The 21171-nt window shown below is 38.2% G+C and overlaps 1 protein-coding gene across 10 annotated transcripts in view; it reads left to right on the top strand.

The window, feature by feature from the left end:
- Positions 1-21171, top strand: part of SEC24D (SEC24 homolog D, COPII coat complex component) — a 201869-nt gene that overhangs the window by 161309 nt on the left and 19389 nt on the right. For all 10 annotated transcript variants that reach the window (XM_072334490.1, XM_072334482.1, XM_072334486.1 and 7 more), the window contains 3 exons: positions 637-758; positions 2685-2796; positions 4177-4304. In XM_072334490.1, the coding sequence (XP_072190591.1) occupies positions 637-758; positions 2685-2796; positions 4177-4304 (362 nt within the window). The remainder of the gene's footprint in view (positions 1-636; positions 759-2684; positions 2797-4176; positions 4305-21171) is intronic.

Genomic DNA, 21171 nt, shown 5'->3' with positions numbered 1-21171 from the left:
CCTTCCAACCCAAACAATTCTATGATCCTGTGATTCAGTGATCAGAGCATTCAAGGCAGGATATACTTTTGCTCAGCAATTCAACACTCTGTTAAGAAAATAACAAGAAAAAGTAGCAGGATGATTCAGTGGGTAAAGGCATAGTATACAACAGGAGGGAGTTGCATACTCCTTTTTATATACTCACTCCTCTTTACTATACTAATAAAGTGTTGAAACTGAATATGCTGGATTTGTAAAAGAGCATACTTTATTTTATTTGACGTGTTAGAATAGCTGTTTTTTTAACTGTCAAACAAACTAGACTAGTTTTCAATGATAGATGGTAACAGAGAAAGTCTCACTAATGCAATAGCTTGCTCTCTAGGGGCAGTATCTGTAATAACCCATTCTAGATAGTCCTATATGACATGTACTTGAAAATGTCTGAAGCTGGAGTTGTCGCACCTAATTTTATGTTTACTTTCAAAACAGATTATGTGAGCCAGAATGTATTTCTGATACTTGCTGAAAATGGAAAGTAAGGAGGAGTTGCATTTAGCTGAAGTAAAAATTATTTGCATGACAAAAGTTGATGATAAAAATGGATAACAGAACTTAAATACTTTAAATCGGTGGTCTTTTGTAACTCTGCAGCAAACTATGGCCCTCAAATGGCAGGATCTCAGCTGTCTTATCCTGGTGCTTTTCCTGGAGGTCCAGCACAGCTCTCTGGTCCACCACAGAAGAAGCTTGACCCTGACTCAATTCCAAGCCCAGTGAGTAACGGGCCACTAATTTTTTATAAATTTCTGCTGCATTGAAGACAAAGTAAAATCAATGCTGATATTCTAACTAGAACAGTTTGCCTAAGCGTCCTTCTAGTTGTTACAACCTTGTAAGATTTTCAGTAGCTCAGGATATAATTAATGCTTCAGCTTTACACAGTTCAGAAGACTCAGTTGTTGAAACATGCCTGAATATGCTCTGGTGGGACTTTGCCTCTTCTTTTTAGAGTAATGAAAGAGGAAAAATAAAACAAGGTATTGTTTATCCATCTAAGAAAGTAGTTTTAGGTATTACCCAAAGGAGTATCTTGTTAGATTCAGGATGTAATTAAATTGTTTTGTATTGGTAACAGTTGATCAGAGTTGCAGGGGGGAGTAGTGTACTGAAATCCTGGGGAGAGCACACTGTGATGTACACGGTTCTACAGGTTCTGGTGATCCCTTGGACACTTTGAAAGGTCTTTGGAGAGTCTTTGGAGAGTCTTTGGAGAGTTAGGATTCTTGAAGCAGGCTATCTTGCAGTTGTAGGCCAGAACTTTCTACTAAGCTCTTCTGAGTGAAGGAATCTTCCACTCCTTTGCTGAAGCAGTACAGCTGTATGGGAAAGGATTTGTATTTTACTGTGATGAGGGAAAGCCCTGTCTAGTGGGGTGCAGCCATGCTTCCTTCTATTGGGATTTTCCTTTGTTTTATCCAATGATGCTTTTACTGGAAAACTGAAAATATCCTAAAAGTAATGTTAACAACTGCAATTGCCTCCATTAAATGCAATTTTCAAGTTAGATACAATTGAAAATCGCTGTGTGTTTTAATACAGACAGAAAAACAATGCAATTAGCAAATGTAGTCAATGGCCTTAATGGTGTTTCGGTATGGTAATTTTACTTGAGAAGGATAAAATCATCATGTCTAATATATCAACAGAAAAAAAAAAAAAACGAAGTTTGGAGTGAGGGAGGTCTGGCATGAGAGCATGGACTGATGTCTTGTTTCAGTTATGCATGTAAAATAAACAGCCTTTGCTATGACAGTGATGCTAAAATAGGTTAAAAGGTTTGTTTTAGCAGCACAGAGAGGATCAAAATGACATGTTTAAAAGCAGCACCATCTGGGTCAATGTCTGTAGAGGGGAAAAAAGCTGATTCAGAAGATTAAATATGACCATGCGTAATTCTCTTGTTATATTTACATTATACAAATACAGTAGTGTTGCCAGATAAATTTACTTCTTATCTGTAACCATTGTTGATGTATGTTGTCTTATATATGTTAGAGGTTGATATACGCTCTGACAGCATCTATGAAAACCAGCATCTGGTTTCCAAGAACCATGATATTATTTCCAAGAATGATGATGTATTCAGGTCAGTTATCTGCAGAATAACACAGTGCGGTGATCCTTTGCAGAGCTAAGTCTTGAAAATGGTTTGCTTCCTTCAACCAGTGGGTGTTTTTAGAACAAAGCCTTTTTCCCTTCTGATGCAAGAGTTAGCAAAATTATACCAGCCAAGCAGGCAGGGAAAAGTAATCAAGCAGAAGATAGAACCAACTCTGAGGAATGTATTGTATATTTAAATAGCTATACAAGAACTTAATAGAGAAAGAAAATTTAACAGGCCACAGATTATTTCTAGTGTGTTGGGAAATCCCTCTTGGACAGTGATCAATAAACTCTGAGCTGACCAGTTTTGTTTTTCTTCTCTGTTTGCTTTCCAACTGAGGCTTCTGAAATATCCCAGCTATTATTAGAAAATAATGTGCAGTGTAAAGATACAATTGCATGGGATACCAGTAGCAGTGGCAAAGGCAATTTCAGAAATTCAGAAAGGTTTTCTTGGTGTTAATGTTAATGGTTTATGAATATAACTGAATGTATGGCTAACCTTTCTCATACTGTTCTTGCTTCTTATTCATCAGATTCAAGTTATTGAAAATGATAAATCTTCTAGGGGAGGGCAGATCTATGCTACGAACACAAGAGGACAGGTTCCTCCTCTTGTCACCACAGACTGCTTAGTCCAAGATCAAGGTAACTGTCTTCATTACTGCTTTGGAAATCTTCTTAGATAAAAGCAAAGGAATGTATGTATCTATGAGTAAATTCTCACATCACCTAGAAACAGTGCTCCTTAGTCTTGAATTGAGAACGGAATGGGACAGTCATTCCCTTTAGAAGGGTGGGAAAAAGGAGAAGTGGGAGAAATGGGAATGGAATTCTCACACCTTTGGTTAACTCTAGTGAAATCCTTGAGATTGCCTTACCCCCACCTCTTTGCTTGCTGATATTTAATATAATAAGAAAAACTGACACAACATTTCTTTTCAGTTTGAATGTTTTCAAGGTTTTCAAGTTGAAAATCATCTTCAGATTATTCTGAAATTTTAAGAGATGGATATTACAAGGAGCAATGAGCCTGGCTATGTTGTATGTTAAGATATAAATTTTGGAATGTTTTGTTCAAGTTATAGGCACAGAGCATGAGCTGTCTAGTTGGCTTAATGTTTTCATGTGGTTAGTGTATCTTGTTTGCTTCTGCCTACAGCCTGTAAATATTATATTGCATGTGTTGCTCCTGACAGCAGACTTGATACTTCAAAACAAACTAAACTGATGGCATAATTTAGCCCAGCACTTATTTATCAGTGTTTGGGTAACTATACAAACCATACATTAAGTTTTTTTAGATATTATCTCAGGATGGGGTAATGTCATTCTAATGAACAAAAAAATGTCATTTAAGAGATTAAGCAAGACCTACTGCCCAGTGGTTGAAAAAGGAACCATAAGGAAGCCAATTTCTGAACTCTCTTTGATTTCCAGAACTCATGTCTTCTTCCAATATACAGTTTCTCATTGAGGGAACTGAGCTAAGTGTGCTACAAAAAATGATGGAGTGATTTTAGTACACAACATTTTGTAACATAAGTGAGCAAGGTGTTACTAACACTTGTATACTGTCCTCTGAATTGGAAGTAGTTAATTAGAGTGGTCTTCACAGCGTATACCTGTTTGCTGCATTTTGTTGTACACAACACTGACATAGCCACTGGAGCTTTTGTCCGTATTATTTCCTTTTAACCTCTCAGATATTAAGATTCTTATTGCAAATAACTGTACTTTTCTTTCTTTTTTCTTGATACATTTAAATACCTGCATTAAACTCAGCAAGAAAAAATTTGTCTACAGGTGAAGGCAGTAGGCTGATATAAAGAGATGAGGTGGGCAGAAGCTTCCATGGAAGGAAGGAAAGCATATATTTAATTTAGGAATCTGCACTTTTTTTACTGATTTTTTTTTATTTTATTTTTTTTTTTTTTTTGAGTTTTGCTTTCTTTTTATTTTGGTATGTTTTTGGAACAGACAGACTCCTTTTATCTCTCATTGTGCCTGCTTTGTTGGGTGTTCTAGGCCATGCCAGTCCTCGTTATATCCGATGTACTACCTACTGCTTCCCATCATCTTCAGACATGGCCAAACAGGCTCGCATTCCACTGGCAGCTGTCATCCAGCCTTTTGCTATTGTTCCACAGAACGAGGTAAAGTCTAATGAAATATTAGCCCCATGTGATTTTTATCTCCTAAATGTTACTGACTTCTTTGAGCGGGATGGAGGGTGCCTTATCTCTGACTGAAGGAGTTAGAGAGACTAGAGGGATAGCCACAGGAAGTGCCTTTAGGTCAGGATGCAACTTTAAGGGGTAAAAATCTTTGCAAAGATACAAGAGTGATATCTATATAATGTAAACTACTGGATTCCTGGTGTTGTCCCATCAGTCCCTACTTTATGTTGTCACTGTCAATTACTGGAATTATATAGGTATAGGCAGAGACGTTAAAAGAGTATAGTCATAAGCTGTGTCAAGATATTCTAGGGTTCATTTTATTACAAGAACAGTTACTTTCAAACTATCATTTTTCTGTTTTGTTCTTTACAATTTGTAATGCTGTAACATGATGGAACGACAGCATATTAACAAAGTCCTGGGCTGTAGCAGGTGAGGATATGCCCAAATGCAACAGCTGAAGACACAGAAACAAAGGAAAGAATCTGTCTACCCTTGGAAGGCCTCAGGTAGGCAGGGATCCCCACCAAATACCATTGCCTTCACTGCCAACCCTTAAATGAGGTCTGGGAAGTATCCTGGCTCCACCCCTTTCTGTCACTCAGGTACATTGCATGCACCTGAACACCCCTGGGCTGGCCCTGCCTTCCCACCAGGAGCTCAGTATGTGGTTCAGGCCACGACTTAGCATTTCCATTACACAATTTAATTCAAAGCAGCCTGAGAAGAGAGGGACATTTTCTACTTGGTCGAACTGAGCCATAGGAAGAAGAAAAATATTACTGCACTTCTTGGCACTCGTTTGGAAACATTAATCTAGTCAATTGATTTTCGTGTGTTACCATCTTTAATAGCCATTCATATTCCAAGCATAGCCCTAGTTCATTTGCAGAATACTTCTGCAGATTGACAGTTTCCTGTGGTCTCTGGACAGTTACACAGATTTTCTGGCATTCCCAGTGGGTTGCATCAGTAGCAGGGATACAATTGGTTCTTAAATGCAGCATTTAACTGCATCATCTGCAGGGCTATCCTTTCTTACCCTCCAACTGTCTGCCTCCTTCACTGCAGAACTTACTTCTGCAGCTGATGTCTGCAGGCAGCATTTCCTTTTTGTGTGCAGCTCTTAGTAGCTTTCAGAGCATCGTTTGCTAGAAAAAGGAGCAGACATGAATGTTGTGTGTTATTGCATTTGATTGTGTCTTCACAGCTTCTCTCATAAAACATAAACACAGAAAAGCCTAATTAAAATTATACTGACCTTCAGTTTTTGCATTTGCTAATTTTCTTGAATTTTGTTATATTGCTTGTAAATTTTTTGGGTTTTTTATGGAAAAATAAGTTGGGAAAAAAAGCAGATGTTGTTTTTTATCAGGATGGATAACTTCCAATCCAGCAGACCTCTGTAGTTTGAATTAGAAGTTTTATTTTAGCAGAGCAGTATGTAGTTATCTTCTCTGGGATCCACAGGGGAATAGGATGTATTACTTGCAGTTCTGCAGATTGTACATGTCACCATTTGTCTACTAGATAGCAGTTTTGATTTTTGTTCCAGTTCTTGAAGGGAATGTGTGGACCTGGCTTGTTGCCCTCCTGAGTTTTCTCCTAGATGAAACTCTTGCTGTTGCTTTCCCACCTCTTCATCTTACCAGCCACCTTTGCTCTCTAGTACTCTCTATCCCAGTTTCTGTACCCATGTGGCATATATCAGTTCTACTGTCATATTGGCTCCCCATTTCTGTATTTCACTTTGTCTGCTTGTAGTCATTTATGCTTACCACTTGTGTCTTCCCTGTGTCCTGTGTAGTGTTTGGATAGGGTGATCAATGAGTTGCTGAAATCTAAATCTTGTCTGCATACGTAAATTAGCAGTATGTGCAGTTACACTTGGCCAAGTTCAGGAGGATTTTCCCAGGGTTGACAAAAAGTTGTATGTGGTGGCCCATCAATTCTGAGGAGTTAATTGAAAGGTCAGCAGGATTCATTAATCTGTAAAGAGCAGTGAGGTTTTTCCCGTTTCTTTGTCAGAAGGGGCTCGAAAACTGTTTGAAAAACATCTCTCGTAAGTGACAGAAGTCCATTGTGGAAAATTTCCATGTAAATATAATGGTAGCCTGGTAAAGTTGTAAGAACTGGAGAAGTCGTGTTACAGTAGGAAGTACTGGAGAGTTTTAGCTGAGGCAGTTTTTCCAGGACTTGCCTATGTCCTTTATCTTCACTGTTGCTGCCAAAATAATTTCTTACTCTTAAATGTCATAATAAAATGGTCTTCCACATGGGGTTTATAACCGCTTTAATTCTGTAAAGCCATTTAATTTGAAAGAATGGGGCTTTTTATGGAGGTAAAATACATTCAAGGGTTTGTGTTTCTGAATTTCCTACTACGGTGATTTCTGCTTGGAACTAGTGACTGCAAGGCACAGAGTGTTCTTCCTTTCCGAATATCTTGCCTATCTCTTGGATGCCTTTTTAACAGTGCTAGCAGGTGATGTTCAACACATGTTACAGGGCTTTGTTCCGACTGGGAATCTGTCTGTTATCTCAAACTACTGATAAATAGCATGACATATCATAATAATTTTAAAATCATGGTTGTTTTTTTCCCAATCTTTTGATTAATAATTCTTATTCCTTCATTTTTGTTGCAGCCTTAGCTGCAGATCTGCCTCCATTTCTAATACACCAAGTGCTAACACGCAGAATTTGATCTCTATTGTTTTTGATTGAAAATGAAGAAAAGAATAGTTACAAAGGGTTTCGTGGACCATAAGCTGTGAAATGCCCACAGGTGGTTTTTGCAGCTGGTAATGTGTCACGGGTTAACCGAAAATCTACCTGCGCCCTTGACAGGGGGGCAGCTGGCCCGCAGGGCCACTGGCCCAAAAAGGAAAGGGAAGAAGGGAAAAGGAAAAGAAAACAGCAGCAACGATCTAAGGAGGCACACTTATTTACCAAATACTATATCGAAATACAGGATAACACAATATAATACAATATAATTGAAATTAAGGCTAACAAATCAAGTAAAATAGGAGAGAGAGTGAGTCCCAAAACCGAGAGGCCTACTGTAGCTCTAGGCAAAACGGCTGGAATGTTCCCACACACTCCCCCTGGCTGGCAGGATTCATGAAAGCGAGTCCAGCCCCGAAGTGAGATTATATAGTGTCCTGGTCCCGTGACTTATCCTTGACCGTGATGTTCTCTGGAACATGCAGTCTTCTTCTGTGAGCTGCACATTCGGTAAAAGTATCCATGCTTTACATGATGTTATGATGTGGAATACTGATAGCAAAATTACAAAACCATGACATAATGTAATTGGGAAGGGTTGAAAAACTGCCCTATCTTACTTGAACTATAAGGATTTCAGCAAATCCGCGTGCTCTGCAGAATCCATTACGATGCAGATTGCGTAGATCCCATTTCTCTGTGTTGGTAAAGATGTTTTTAAAAAGCCATGGACTTTCAAAGTCATTTGAGTGACTAATACACTTACAAATATTCAGTAAGTATAATTCTTTATTATTTTGCTCTTACCAGTACTTATGGTTGATGGTGAATTTGAAGTAGCATATAAAATACGTTTGCATTTTCATTGGTCTTATTGTCATAGAATGTATGTCATTCTTTTCTAAACTATTTCCTTGTTAGGGCAGTTAGAAATAATGGGAAAAAGCTTACGATTCTTATAGATAATTACGCATACAGTATGGTCTTCACGTGGCTTGCTCACCTATTCTGCAAGCCAGTCTTGAACATGGATTTCAGTTTACTGAGAGGAATATTGTTTACATGGGTGAAGCATGATGGTTCTGTTCAGCTGAATGGTATTGAAAACTATGGGTCATCTTTTCTCCTATCCATGAAGCATGGATGTGTCAGCACAGTGTGAGCTGAATTACAACAAACATTCATTTAAAAAAAAAAAAAAAAAAAAAAGGAAATAATAGCTAAGTCTTCTCATACCAATAGAATCTCATGTGTGTGTGAAGGGAAGAGCTCAGTTGTACAAACCTCAATTTCCTCTCTTAATTGAACACAGTAACCATTTTGGTATGTGACTTGTAAGCAGCGTTGTTACATGTTGGTGCAGTTGGAGGGTTATGCGCTCTGAGTGTCTCCTGCTGGCTGTAAAGTGTAAACTTAGAATAGCAGAGCAACGTGTTGAACACTTATTGCCTCTGCAGGCAGGAGGAAGGAATGCCTGAGGGATGTTTCATTTATAGGAACAGCGAAGAGGAAAAGGCAACTGGGTTCCCCTGAGTGGGTAGAGCTGTGTGTGTACTGGAGATGATAGCCGTCACTTTGCAGTCAAATCTGCTTCTCACTGATAATGAGATCCTCTTGAGAAATTCACTAACTAGCTCTATTTGGAGTTTACTGGCAAAGAAAGCTATGTAAATTTGTATAGACTACTGCTCTTAAATTAAACTAGCTTCTACAGGTTATGTAGCATTTTATTCTTACTAACAGGTGTTTTACATATGTTTTTGTTTTTTTTCTTCCCTCCTTTCATATTTTACTCTGAAGGATCAGTAGTGTTCTGTCCGACAGAGCCTGGAATGGCCCCTGAAGTTTTGGAATTCATGCCTGTCATGAATTCAAAAAGGTCTTCAATTCTATTTACAGAAACAGCCATCAACTGGAATTTGAGCTTTACAAATTTGTTTCTGATCCTGTGAGTTTTCAAATATAAGGCTTAAGTCCAGTGGTTTTCTTAGGAATGCGCTTTCCAGTCTGAAGGTCCAGCTTGGACAGACAGAAGTTCAGGACTTCAGCATGTATGAAAAGCAGGTTTAAGTTTAATAGGTCACTGTGGGTTCTTGGGGGAAGATGGAGTGTCACACGCACACGCAACTTGGATTCCATCTCCAAAAGTGAAATTAGGACTGTTGCCTTCTGCAGGAAAAAGATTATTTTGTGAAATGGAGTCTAGGAAATAAAATCCCTCAGGAGTTGAGAAATACACAAAATTGAACTGAGGTGTTTGTTGAAGGTATGTACAACATGTATCTCTAGTCTCATTAAAGAATGTGATACGGGTTATCCCTGTGGGAATAGATAGGAACACAAAATTAAATCAATGCAGTGCCATGTAAGGATGTTAAATGAAAATATCTCATTCATGCCCTTAAATCAGTACGGTGTGTTTCGCTAAAACAAAAAGCAAGTTAAGCCACACCAGCATTTTTCTCTGCAAGGAGAAGGGATCTTGAAAAATTAGAGAAATATCATGTGTAGCAATTGCACAGATCAGTATGACAGGAAAGGTGTTACAACAGAGGTGTGATGATGGAAGGACCAGCACCATAGAAAGGTGCTATAAAGGAAAAGAAGAAGATTGCTTGCCCAAATCAGAAGATTCCAGGTTTGCAGGGGTAATTTTCACCAAGGAAGGCTCTCCAGAAAGAGATCCTTCCCTATTGGCAGTCAGCCCTTAAAGGGGGTCTAAGAGAGGTGCAGCCAGGCTCCACTCCTTCTGGGCACACAGGAGATTTGCCTTCACCTGTGCTCCCAGGGCTGACCAGGTCCTTTCCGCAGATGCTCAATCAGTGGTTCAGGCCCTGACTCATCAGTTCCTATACACTGTGGAATTAATAGGCAGATACTGTGGCTCAATACGCTGCTAAAATTCCCCAAGGAATCGAGACCCTGTGGAGTGGTGGTATGGAAGCCCTGAGTGAAGGAGACATGAGACTGACTTAAGAGAATACAAATAAAGGCATTAAGATATACTACTAGGCTGCAGTATTAGTCTTCAGATTGAAAGAAGAAAACTCATATCCACAACTATTAAAATGAATGAGAAAGATGTAGTACAGCTAAGACAGGATTTCAGGTGCTCGCATGTGACTTGGCGCAATTGCAAAATGAGGTTGTTCTAGAGAAGCTGTTTACGGAAAACTTAAATAGATGCCAAACTGGCCTTGCTGAAGAAAAACTTGAAGGGTTTATTTCAGTAGTGGTAAATCACAAGTAAGAACTAATTGAAGTCACAAGCAGAGGCCATTCAAAAGCGATCACTGTACAGTCATGTTTGGTGTTGTAAGAACAGCCACACTTTGCACACAGACACTGGGCTTCAGAAGAACAAAGAAGTGAAATGAACTTATTCAGAAAAGTCCTCAAGTTGAGAGAGAGGCAGAGTCCATGGAAGCCACACAGTCTCTCATATAGATTACTACAAAAAACATAAAAGTTTCCTCAACCAATGTGGAAAACTGTGCTAGGGAACTTTACGTACATGCTGTTTATCATTAGAAACAAGGTCATTAGAACATTTGTGTCTCCCCATCCCCAGTCAATGTCTAAGCACCTCTAGGCTGAATCTTACATTCAGAATCTTATTCCTGAACCTTAACTATTCCAGGTCCTTACTTATTGTGTCTCAAAAATAACCGTTCATATTCACTCTCCTCATTTGGATGATCTATGAAAAGTATTTGTTTGTTATAGGTTTTGACAGAACAGTATCATTGTTTAACAGAAGTTATTTTTAGTCCGCAAGTGCTTTAGCAACAGTCTATAAAAATAAACCAGCTCTCCTAGTTATCATCATGGACCAAGCTCTAAGTGAATTTGTTTTGGAGATGCACAACTGTTTCCAGAGCCTGAATAAACCATGTGATTAAAAAAAAAAAAAAAAAAAAAAAAAAAGTTTTTGTGCTTTAAAATCAAATATAGACAACTCTCATAATTATATGTAGTTCTAAATATTTAAATATCCAAAGTGAGTTTTTTTTTTCCTTCTTACTATTGTGTTTTGTATAGTTTTCTCTACAATAGTCTGTCCAATTTATTTTTTTCCTCATGGAGAAATACTCGGTAGTGGGAATGAAATATGTCAGTTTCTGTTTTCTCCTAATGTAATTAACAAGATAAAAACAATATAACTTGAAAGGAATTACTTCTCAGAAGCACTGGCGTTCATGAACTTAAAGCCATTGAACCTTTTTGGAAGAATATTGAGATTTGATTGTGACCAATCCAGCTGACCTGTTTGGAAAGCCATGGTTTTTACAGGGATGATATTAAATTTCCTAGGTAGGGTTGTGTCAGTGCTATAAGCTCTGCAGAAACTAGAAAGAGAACGAGGTGAATAAAAAGCACAAGATGCAGTGTTTTTCCTATTTCAAGAACAAAGTAACAGAGCATGAATTATCTTTTAGACCCCAAGACTGTTCCTTTTGTCTTAAAAAAAAAAACAAAAGCGTTCAGATGTTAACTAAATTAAAGAGTTAAGGGAAATCATTGCACTCTTAATCTATCAGGGGTTCAGTGAGGACTTGGGTTCTGCAGTTCATATGCAGTGGCTAGTAATTATAACAAGCAGGCTGTAGGTTTAGTTTGAAGCACATTATTATTAAGAACGTGCATTTTTTAATGGCTATGTGCTTCTGCAGAGCACTGGTTTGAGAGGAGAGGGGAACACTTAGTTTCAGGCCATATAAAATGACTGTAAGTGAACATCTTACTAATTGCTCCTTTCCACTGGGAGTATTAAAAAGCAGAGTAGATCTTAGATGTGCTCACAGATAGCATCTAACCACTGTAAAATATGTCTTAAAAATAAAAATAAAAATTGCCCTTTGTTTTCCCTTTTACTTGGTTACTCTTGGGACAACCTTCCCCAACGTTATGTGAGAGCCTAGCTAATTTAATGGCTTTTCCCGAGGGATTCTTTTAAAAGATTTTGTTAAAAACCAAAGTACGTTACTAGACCATGCCTATCTGCATGCTGGCTAACCCTTGGCAGAATTCAATAGATTGTGTCATGACAGCCCTACTCATGAGCCACATCATCTCTTCCTCTGTGTGTATTTTTCATCAACCAAAAGTTCTTGTAACGTGTAGTTTTCTGTGGGTGCCACCTTTACTTTTGGGCACTGAAGCTCATGTATGCATTTGGTTTTATGCCATTAAGCCGTTTTAGTCTGTGGGTCTTTTTAGACAGAAATTGTATAGTTGTATAGTAAAACGGTCCATACTATTAGAAGGGTTTTTTAAATAGAAAAATAGGGTAGTATTAAAAATAAATAAATAAAATTCTGAAGACTATGAAAAAAGTTTAGCATTTGTTTTTCCCTGTTCTCTTTTTTGAACTATCATACTCTTCTGTGTTGGCTTGTAATTCAGTAATCCCCCTAAGTACTTGGGATTTTACTCAACTGAAATTTCTCTTCATATTCATCGCTGCTGGAAATGAAATGTCAGAGCTTATTGACTGTTTCATGACCTTTTTCCTATGTGTAGGCTACATATCACCCTCTATATTGAGGTTTTTGTTATTGTTTCATGTATGAAGTCAATAATAGACTTTTTCTCTCTGGTGTTGGTAACAAAAGCTTCCTTCTCCAAAGCAGAAACAGCAGCTGTTGACCAGTGAAGAAGTAGTATTTTGCTATATCTTAATAGTAAGTTGGGTGTATTGCATTTCCTGCTGCGCAGTTCTCTGGATTGTCAAAGACCCAGCAGTGTACAATTTTTTGTCCGTTTGTTTGGACACACTGTCAAGTAGTATGTGCTTTATTGTCATGTTCTTCTAAGACATTGCGAGTTTGGAAGCCATGTTCACCTATTATAATTTAGTAGTTAGGACACTTAGTTTGTCTGCGTTGAAATCCTTCTTCACTCTTCAGGAATGAGGGGTGAAGAATATCGAGCTGACAAACAGTCTGTACAGAAGAGTTAACTGCCTCTATTTAGACTAACAGAGGTGGTAGACCAGGAAAAAAACTCTCACACCAGTACTACCTCGTAGACTTAGAGACAAGGCTGTGCTGTAGGACATTTCTCCATGTTCTTAGAGCTGTCTTATATTTTTACAGCCAAATCTGTTTTTGAGTAACTTGGAAAAATCAGTCCATGTATCTTGAACTTGTATCCTGAACTCATCACTGTGTGTGTACTGTGTTAAATGTGAGCCAAGTGTTACTATTTCTTCTATTTTCCAGACATTAAAGTAAAACTTATTCCAGAGCATCCCTTCTGATGCTTTCATTTGAGAGAGAGAACTGTTAGGCTCTTGTCTTGTAGTTCTGTCTGAACTCTGGAGGAGTATGCTGAGCTTTGTTGCTCTATCAAGGTTTATTGTTTTTGTTGTTGTTTATTTGTTTGTTGGGTTTTGTGGGGAAGGGGGATTGTTTGTTTTTTAGATTCTTTTTTTCTCTACTGGCATGCAAGGTATGAGCCCAGAGCTCATATGTATCTCCCCAGATGCTTCACCCAGAGAGCTTTAGATCACTTTGGAGGCCAGTTCTTGTAAGCTAGGGTTTTGCAGTGCCTAATTTAGAGGTACATAAATCCTGTATTAGATAAGGCTTTCTTTATGGGGTATGCTCTGCACTAGTCTTCATTTGGGAGTAAAACATTTGGAATTGGATTGCTTCCCAGGACGACTTCATCTAGGAGAAAGTTTTCAGCCTATCGGGCTGTAAGTGCACTCTAACTAGAATGAAGAGCCAAAGTTAGCAAGAGTTTTAGTAGCAGAGCTTGTACTAATTCAAGTGAATTTCCATATTCTTTTGCTTTTTGTCTGTGGGATATATTTTAAAACACTGTTTATATTTCTGTAGTGCTGTTCCATGCATTGTTATAACAATGGAAAACTTGGGGACAGTGGATTGGAAGATTGACATTCATATGTATCTTGTTTATGATTTAATCAGAGATTGTTATTAATTTGTACAGATTTGAAAGGTTGGCCTGGGAAAAGTGCTTTTCTAAAGACCAAGGTTAATATGATGTAATTAATTTTCTGTAAGTTGGAGACTGTCAGTTCTTCAGAATGATAATGCAAGAAGAAAAGCCTGACTAAGCAAAAGTGAATACTGAAGGCAAAGAGGGGATTAAAAAGTAATCTTCATAGCCACGTAATTGTTTTGCCAACAAAAATTACACTCAAGTATAAAGTGGCTTTGGCTTTCAATAGATACATTTGCAACTAAAAATAGCAACTTGAATGTCATTTGACATTCTTTGTGTAGGTTTTCCTTTACAGGCTACGTGTTACTCTCCTGAAGTGGTGTTTCTGTCCTCTTACACTCTAACCAAAGTTGGCCATAGCAACAGCAGTAAATTAAACATTCTAAGTTTGCAAGCTCTAAAGTTAAGGCTTCAGAGATGTTACTCAGCTACCTTGGAAACTTCACACAGTCAGAACATGCTGGTATTTAGTTAGTTCAGGATGAAAAGCTTGTATTTTGCTTCTTAAACTGAAGTTATTCTTGCACATTCAGTTTGTGTGTATTTTGTTTTCCTGTTCAGTAGTGCAGAATCATGTTCTGTGTGGATCAATATAAAGTATGTAATTCCATAGGAAAAATGAGGTTTTGTTATGCTGAATACAAGGCTGATGTGGCTTCATTTTGTTTATTTATTATTATTATTTTAATGCTTAGATTTTTTTTTAGTATCAAACAATCTGCACAAGGGCTTAATCATAGGAGGAAGGATCTAGAGCTGTCCTGTATGAACGTAGGAGAGTCTAAGCCTTCTTTTATGTATGTCCCTTTATTCTGTGGGAAATAAAACTTCTCTTGTAGGAATGTTTAAGTGTTTACCAAAATTAGTTCATCCATGCTTGCTAAGTAGAGGCATAGCTTACCTCCCCAGCCCTAAACAACAGGAGCAGTAGTACAGAGTTTTGTTCTTCCCTGACATAAGTTTCTGCACTACCCCATACTTGTGACATCCAGCAACAAGTCAATCTTAAAGAGAGGAGGGTAGCTGCATATGATGATTCTTAATGTTGGAAGGAGTCTGCCTGAAGAATCCAGCTATCATGGCAGTGAAAGTATTCATGGAAGGGGAGAGACTCAGTATGAGCATTTCTACCCAGTGTGATATATTAAAAACAACAGCTATGATCAAGGGAGCTCCTGTTGTCAAAAGTTCTCAGAAATGCAAACGTGAATGCTCAGTTGTATTTAAAAGTCACAGTATTTTCTAGTAAAAAAGTAAAAGCTCCCAATTTTTGTGAAGAAATCCTCCAGTCAACTGACATTTCTTGCTTTACATCTCAACTCATAATTGCTTTTCTCTCAAATGCTAAAAAAAAAATTGTGTATATGTACATATGTCTATTTACATCAGTGCACGTATCTGTCTGCCTGTGTATAAAATGAGGGAGGAATGCCCACATACTTGGCCTCTATAGTTGACAGTAGCTCATCAGGCCAGAATGGTCCTGAAATCCAAAGTTAGGCTTTGGTTTTGTTTTTGCTGCAAAACCTTGGGTAACACTGGCAGTGTTCTCCTGTGGCAAAATTTCATCCATGAGAAGTGTTGCTTGACAGATTGCAACACTACACTTGGATTTATTTTTTTTCAAACTGAAATACTTATTCCATAAACCTAGAGCTATACCTTCCATGAGCACTGCTTGGTGTATTGCTTGGTTGGCTATCATAAGGATATTCCAGAGGGTGTTAGAAGCGGTCACAGCTGTGTTTGTGGTAAGTGGTCTTTGGCCTTCTGGAACAGAATTGATATGCCAGTTTACTTATTATGTTTGTATGTAAGAGACCTTGCCTCTGTTTTAAACTACAGTGTTAGATGTATCACATATTTAGCAGTCCTGAGAAGTTTTATGCAAGAGTTAAATAACATAAATGTGACCATCCAGAACATAGAAAGAGACTGTACCTGTCAGGTCAGTAGTAGTAATATTTGGAGCCCAAATTGTGTCTGGTCTTGTAAAAATCCTTCTGGGCTTTCCTGTAGTGACTTGCCAAAAAAGAAAGAAACATTGTTTTTTCCTTTAGTACTGAATGAATATTGAGCCAGACAGAGAACAAATCAGAATGTCTTGTTGAAAATCAAACTTCCAATTCTATTGTAAAACGTCTGTGGTCAATAAAGCTAGACTGCCTCCTCTTGTAACTATTACTTAGCATGTCTGTACAGAAGCCAGCTACAATTTATCTGTCTTACTTTTCTGTGTTTTTACAACTGTGATAATAATGCCAAAAAATCTCAAACAAGGACTGCAGTGCTGGACCATATGTGATTCTGATGACTGGAAAGTGGAGCTTTGGATTAGTATGTGCACATGTTGCCCCCAGTGTTGCTGGTGCAAGGTGATCTTGTAGAATAGCTTTGTCTCTCTCTTACCCTTCCATTGTGCTTTATGTGTGCATATACCTCAGCACCAGCTTGTTTTTTTGATAGGATGGACTGGGAGAGATTCTGCATGAGATCTGATTGTTTCAAAGTGCTAACATTTTGAAAGTCTATTGTTCAGTACAGTTTCTTGATTAACCCACTTCATGCTTCTGCTGACATCATCAATGAATCCTGGCTGCTGGCCTTCACTTGAGATGCAGCGTGGCTAAACGTCCAAGTAACAGTCACCACCTCAAAGCTGAATAGTGTGGGAGAGCATTGGCTGGTTATCACATGGTATTTCCATCCTGAGATCATGAGCAGGAGAGCTTATGGTGCCTTTCTTAAGCATTTATAGTACAACTCTTTTTTTTCCCCTTCTTCTGTCACTGGTATGATGTGGAAGTTTTAAAGAAGTAAGCTACCTAGTTCTCAGGTTTCTTGGATCAAATCCAGTATGTGAAGCTCACCTGCCATGGTGCGGTGTTTCTCACATTGCTATGTAGGTGAATGTTTTGGCCTGGCTGTGGAGGGTTTTTAAGTGAGAAGATCAGAACGTGCCTCTTGCGTTTTAATGTGTTCTGTAAAAATGCATCACAGGGCTGATGCTGTAGGTGCACCGCAGTCATGCAAACAAAGAAGAAAGTAATTGAAAAAGCAGTATCACAAAAAAATACTTAAACCTACTGTGAACCTTGCAGAGGATGCAGTACAAAGTGGCCAGAGTCCTACCAACTCAGGAGTTTGATAGAATTCAACATCCAGAAGCCAGGAATTGAAATCGTTTTTGTCTTTGAAGGAATGGCTTCTGGTAAAAGACAGCGGGAACAGTGCAAAAGGAAATGCTTTCCTGACATTTTTATTTGAATCAGTAAAGCAACTCAGAACCCAGGGATTATTTGTAGAGTGGTTAATCTTTCTCAAAACCAGTCTGTGAGGGTATAATAAAAGAAAACAAACCCCTTTGGCAGTCCTAGGAAACACAGACAGTTTGGTTCATGACCTGGAGTTTGTTGGTGCTTTGTTTGTTTGCTTGTTTTCAGACATAGCATCATTGCTGCCTGTCAGCATTCTCTACCATTTCCCTGAGGACTTTTTCCTCGTGTCTCCAGTGCACAAATTAAACACAACATTTCAGGAGCAGTTGCACACACTTGGCCAACAACCATCTCTCCTGGTAATTAGAAAGTTATATTGTACAGCCTATCTTAAAAAAGAACTTAAGTGTTTTCATAATTATTTTGGTGCTTATGGAAATCTAAATAACGTCTCTAGAAACACTGAGGATTTTGTTGTCTTGTACAACTTGTTAGTGGGGTGAACTGCCTGGAGTGAGTAGCTGGCATAATCAGCTATGCACATACAGAGTGTTTAATATTCACTGTACATAAATATAAAACATTTTCTCTGCTGCAGTGATGTTGATCATAATTGTAATAATAATAATTTGCAGACTGTGGACCTCCATTCAATTCACCTTCCTATCATTTCAGCGATAGGGTGTTAAATGCATCCAAACAATGATAAAGTAAAACTTAGGGTAAAAATGTGGCACCTAGTGCAGATTCACCAGTGTACTGATGGGATGTATGTCCAGGCCATGGTGGGTAGAAAGAGGCAAAGGCAAAGCACTGTGTACACTGTATGTGGAGATTCAACTTGAGCACAGCTGTAAATCGTTTTCTTGCAGCCCCGTATGCATATGTGAGTCTGGCAGTGAGAACAGATGATGTATATATTTTATTTTGTTGTGTGAAAAGTAGCTAATTTTCTTCAGTGTTTGCGTGTGCCTCTTTCATGCTCCAAAGTCTCTCTCTTCGGTTTCTGTCTTTAGAATGCCTTTACAGAGATGTGCTGTGATGATCTTGAGCTTCATCACAGTCCTTGTTCGTACACTTACAGTTTCCAGCTGAGGCCCTGGTCCTGCATTATGAATACAGTGATACTTTGTAAGGAACCCTCAGGAGTGGGTCGGGTCTTTATTTTTCTAGCAATAGTAATTCAGCTTTCTGAGACATTAAAGAACAGGTTATAGTCCCTTTGAAAATTTTTGTGGATGCATTTCATCTTGGAGCTGTGCCACCAACATCTGTCTATTGCTCTGTGATACAGTTCTGACTCTGAGAGATGTTCTTGCTGAAATATTTCCAAAATAAAACTCTTGCTGTCTCAGCTATATTTGGACGAACAGTGGGATGAGTTACGGTTTATCAGATTGGCTTTCAGGACTTGCTCTCTAGTGAGGCCCTGAGGTTTCAGAGAACGGAAAGTCCGTGCAGGTCTTTTACAGCATTTTCCATCTCTTTTACCCAGATCACCTTTTCTTTAACATATAACCACAATGTTCTGCCTCCCTGGGCAACTAATTCTTTCTGCCTCTCCAGTCTTTCAGCTTACATAAAAGAAGTCCCTTTTAAATGCCCATTCCAGCTCAGATTTGGTAGTACTGGAAAGCCAGCAGTCAGTATTTGTTTCTTTTTGTGAGGTATGTCTCTGCTCTCAATCAAGTGGTCCAAGTGGGCAAATTGGACAAAACTTTGGGAAGAGATGAGGGGGAAGAGAGGTGTAGGGACAAAACAACTACAGGTGGTCCAATAGTTATGGCATGTACCTAAATTGCTTCATTTATTGTTAATAGAGAACTAAGAGAGGAGGGGAGGAAAATGTAGGCATTTTTCATCGGTTTTCAAATATACCTATTTGGAAAAAAATAAAAAATAAATCAGAATCTCAGAAATCAGAATATTTTATTCCCTGCTTCTGTGAAAGTTACCACTGACTGCCATGGGTTTGTAAACAGATCTCTGTTTACAAGTATTTCCCATAGAGCACCATTTCTTTTCCCATTTCCCACTGAGGTGTAGCTATTGACTAAACAGGTAATTTCACTCTGATGGAAGTTATTGTTACAGGTGGAAATGCAGAAGCAGTTTACACAAACAGAAGTCAGTTTATTTGGATGGGTTGAATGTAGAGTAGTGGCACAGCGCCCTGAAATATTTCAGCTCTTTTTGAGGTAAAACTGCTTTCACAATTCGTTGTTCACATCAAAAAGTGGGTATCGATACTTAACATATTAGCATCTTAGTCTTTATTCAGAAATTGTTATATAAATTGCTTTAGTATTAGATGTGTTTATACGATTTTCTTTGTTAGACAAAATCCTTAATTGAATGCATTTCTTGGTTTGGACATAGCTCCATTCATTACTTTAAAATGTTTCTTTATTATCAAGATTTTTAGGAACTGAAAACAGCCATTCTCTGCAGTATGATTCTATTAGTATTTCCTTCTTTATTTCTGTGGGCAAGGTAAAGCAGAGTCCAGCCTAGTATATGCAATGCTTGCTGACCACTGCTTTTGGGTTTTGTTTTAAGGCTTTAAGCACATTTTATCATGCACTGCACACTGTCTCATTGACTTCAAGTCCATTTGATGCACAAAGTTAAGCATGTGTAAATCTTAGTAACCACTGGTCTGTGGAGCTCTAAAGCCACCAAGTATGATTGTTGGGGGGTAATTCCTCTTTGCTGACGGATAACATTAAATGTATTAAGACAGGGTTTTAAATTACTATTTTAGTGTGTATAAATGCGTCAGGAGTTATTTTAGGGTGTTCTTTATTTCCCTGTTGGTTCAGATACTGTAATAATATTATTAACAACAAACCAGATCCAGACCTCATTAAATTAATACAACAGAAAGATAATGAGAAAATTGCCAAGTAATAAAGAACAGCACAGAAGTTTTAAAACTTATGAAGTGGTTGTGGCTGGTGAGCAGGCTTTGTAGTCAAGGCTCCTGGGTCTGAAAAATGACCCTGCCAGCAGGCGTTATCTGGTAATTTGTGCTAAACCCTATTTTCCTAGAAGAAAGTGCAAAACAAAATGTTAGCTCAGAGGAGCAGGAGGGATCACTTTAAAGACGTGTAGTAGAATCTACTCATAGTTATAGGAACTTTGGAGAAAGAATCAAAACGTTTAGAGAAATAAATAAGGAAAACAATTGTCTCTGTACAATATAAACGAACAATAAAACACATGCAAGCAAGAAGGACATGTTTGGTTTTCTAAGTAATCAGAGATTTGTGCTCCGGTAAAAGACGAAAGTGTGAAACAGATGAAATATGACTGTTCTACAAGAAAAGAGAGTAATTAAAAATCAAGAAGTGCACGTTCCAGTGGAAAAATTTTTCATCTGAGGGCTGTCCGTATTCTTCCTTGTGCCAAGTTCTGTTATGTGACCCAACTTTAGGTTCATTTCCTTACTGTTATTGTCAGGGATTTTTAGTTGAGTTTGATGAGAGTATGAAAAAGAAGGAAAATACGAAACATGTTTATGCTCTGGAGAGTTTCACAAATAATTGAACAAACTTCTATTTGTGTAGTGGTTTCAAGTATGGCTTTTCTAACGTAAATTACCATTACAGGAATCTTTGATTGCTGTACAGTTATTACTGAAAGAGGCATCTGGAAAATGTCTTCCATTAGCTGTGCTTTTTGGCAGAGGTTATAAGCAAGCATGGTCAGTGTAATTAAGCTGACAAGTGTTTAAGATACTGTGTTTGTTTACTGTATGTACTCTCCTTCAGTAAATATTAGTATTTCTTCTAAATCCTCTACTCTAGCTGGTGACCCTGACCACGTTTAAGCCATGGTATAGCATGTAGCACAGCTATATGAGGGGCCAGGCGTTTAGTGGGGAAGATTAGAAGCTTTCTTTAGCAAATAGCTGT

The sequence above is a fragment of the Excalfactoria chinensis genome, chromosome 4 (genome assembly GCF_039878825.1).
Source record: "Excalfactoria chinensis isolate bCotChi1 chromosome 4, bCotChi1.hap2, whole genome shotgun sequence".
In the NCBI taxonomy this organism is placed as follows: domain Eukaryota; kingdom Metazoa; phylum Chordata; class Aves; order Galliformes; family Phasianidae; genus Excalfactoria; species Excalfactoria chinensis.
The sequence above is the reverse complement of the archived record's forward strand: the minus strand, read 5'-3'. Positions and strand labels throughout refer to the sequence as shown.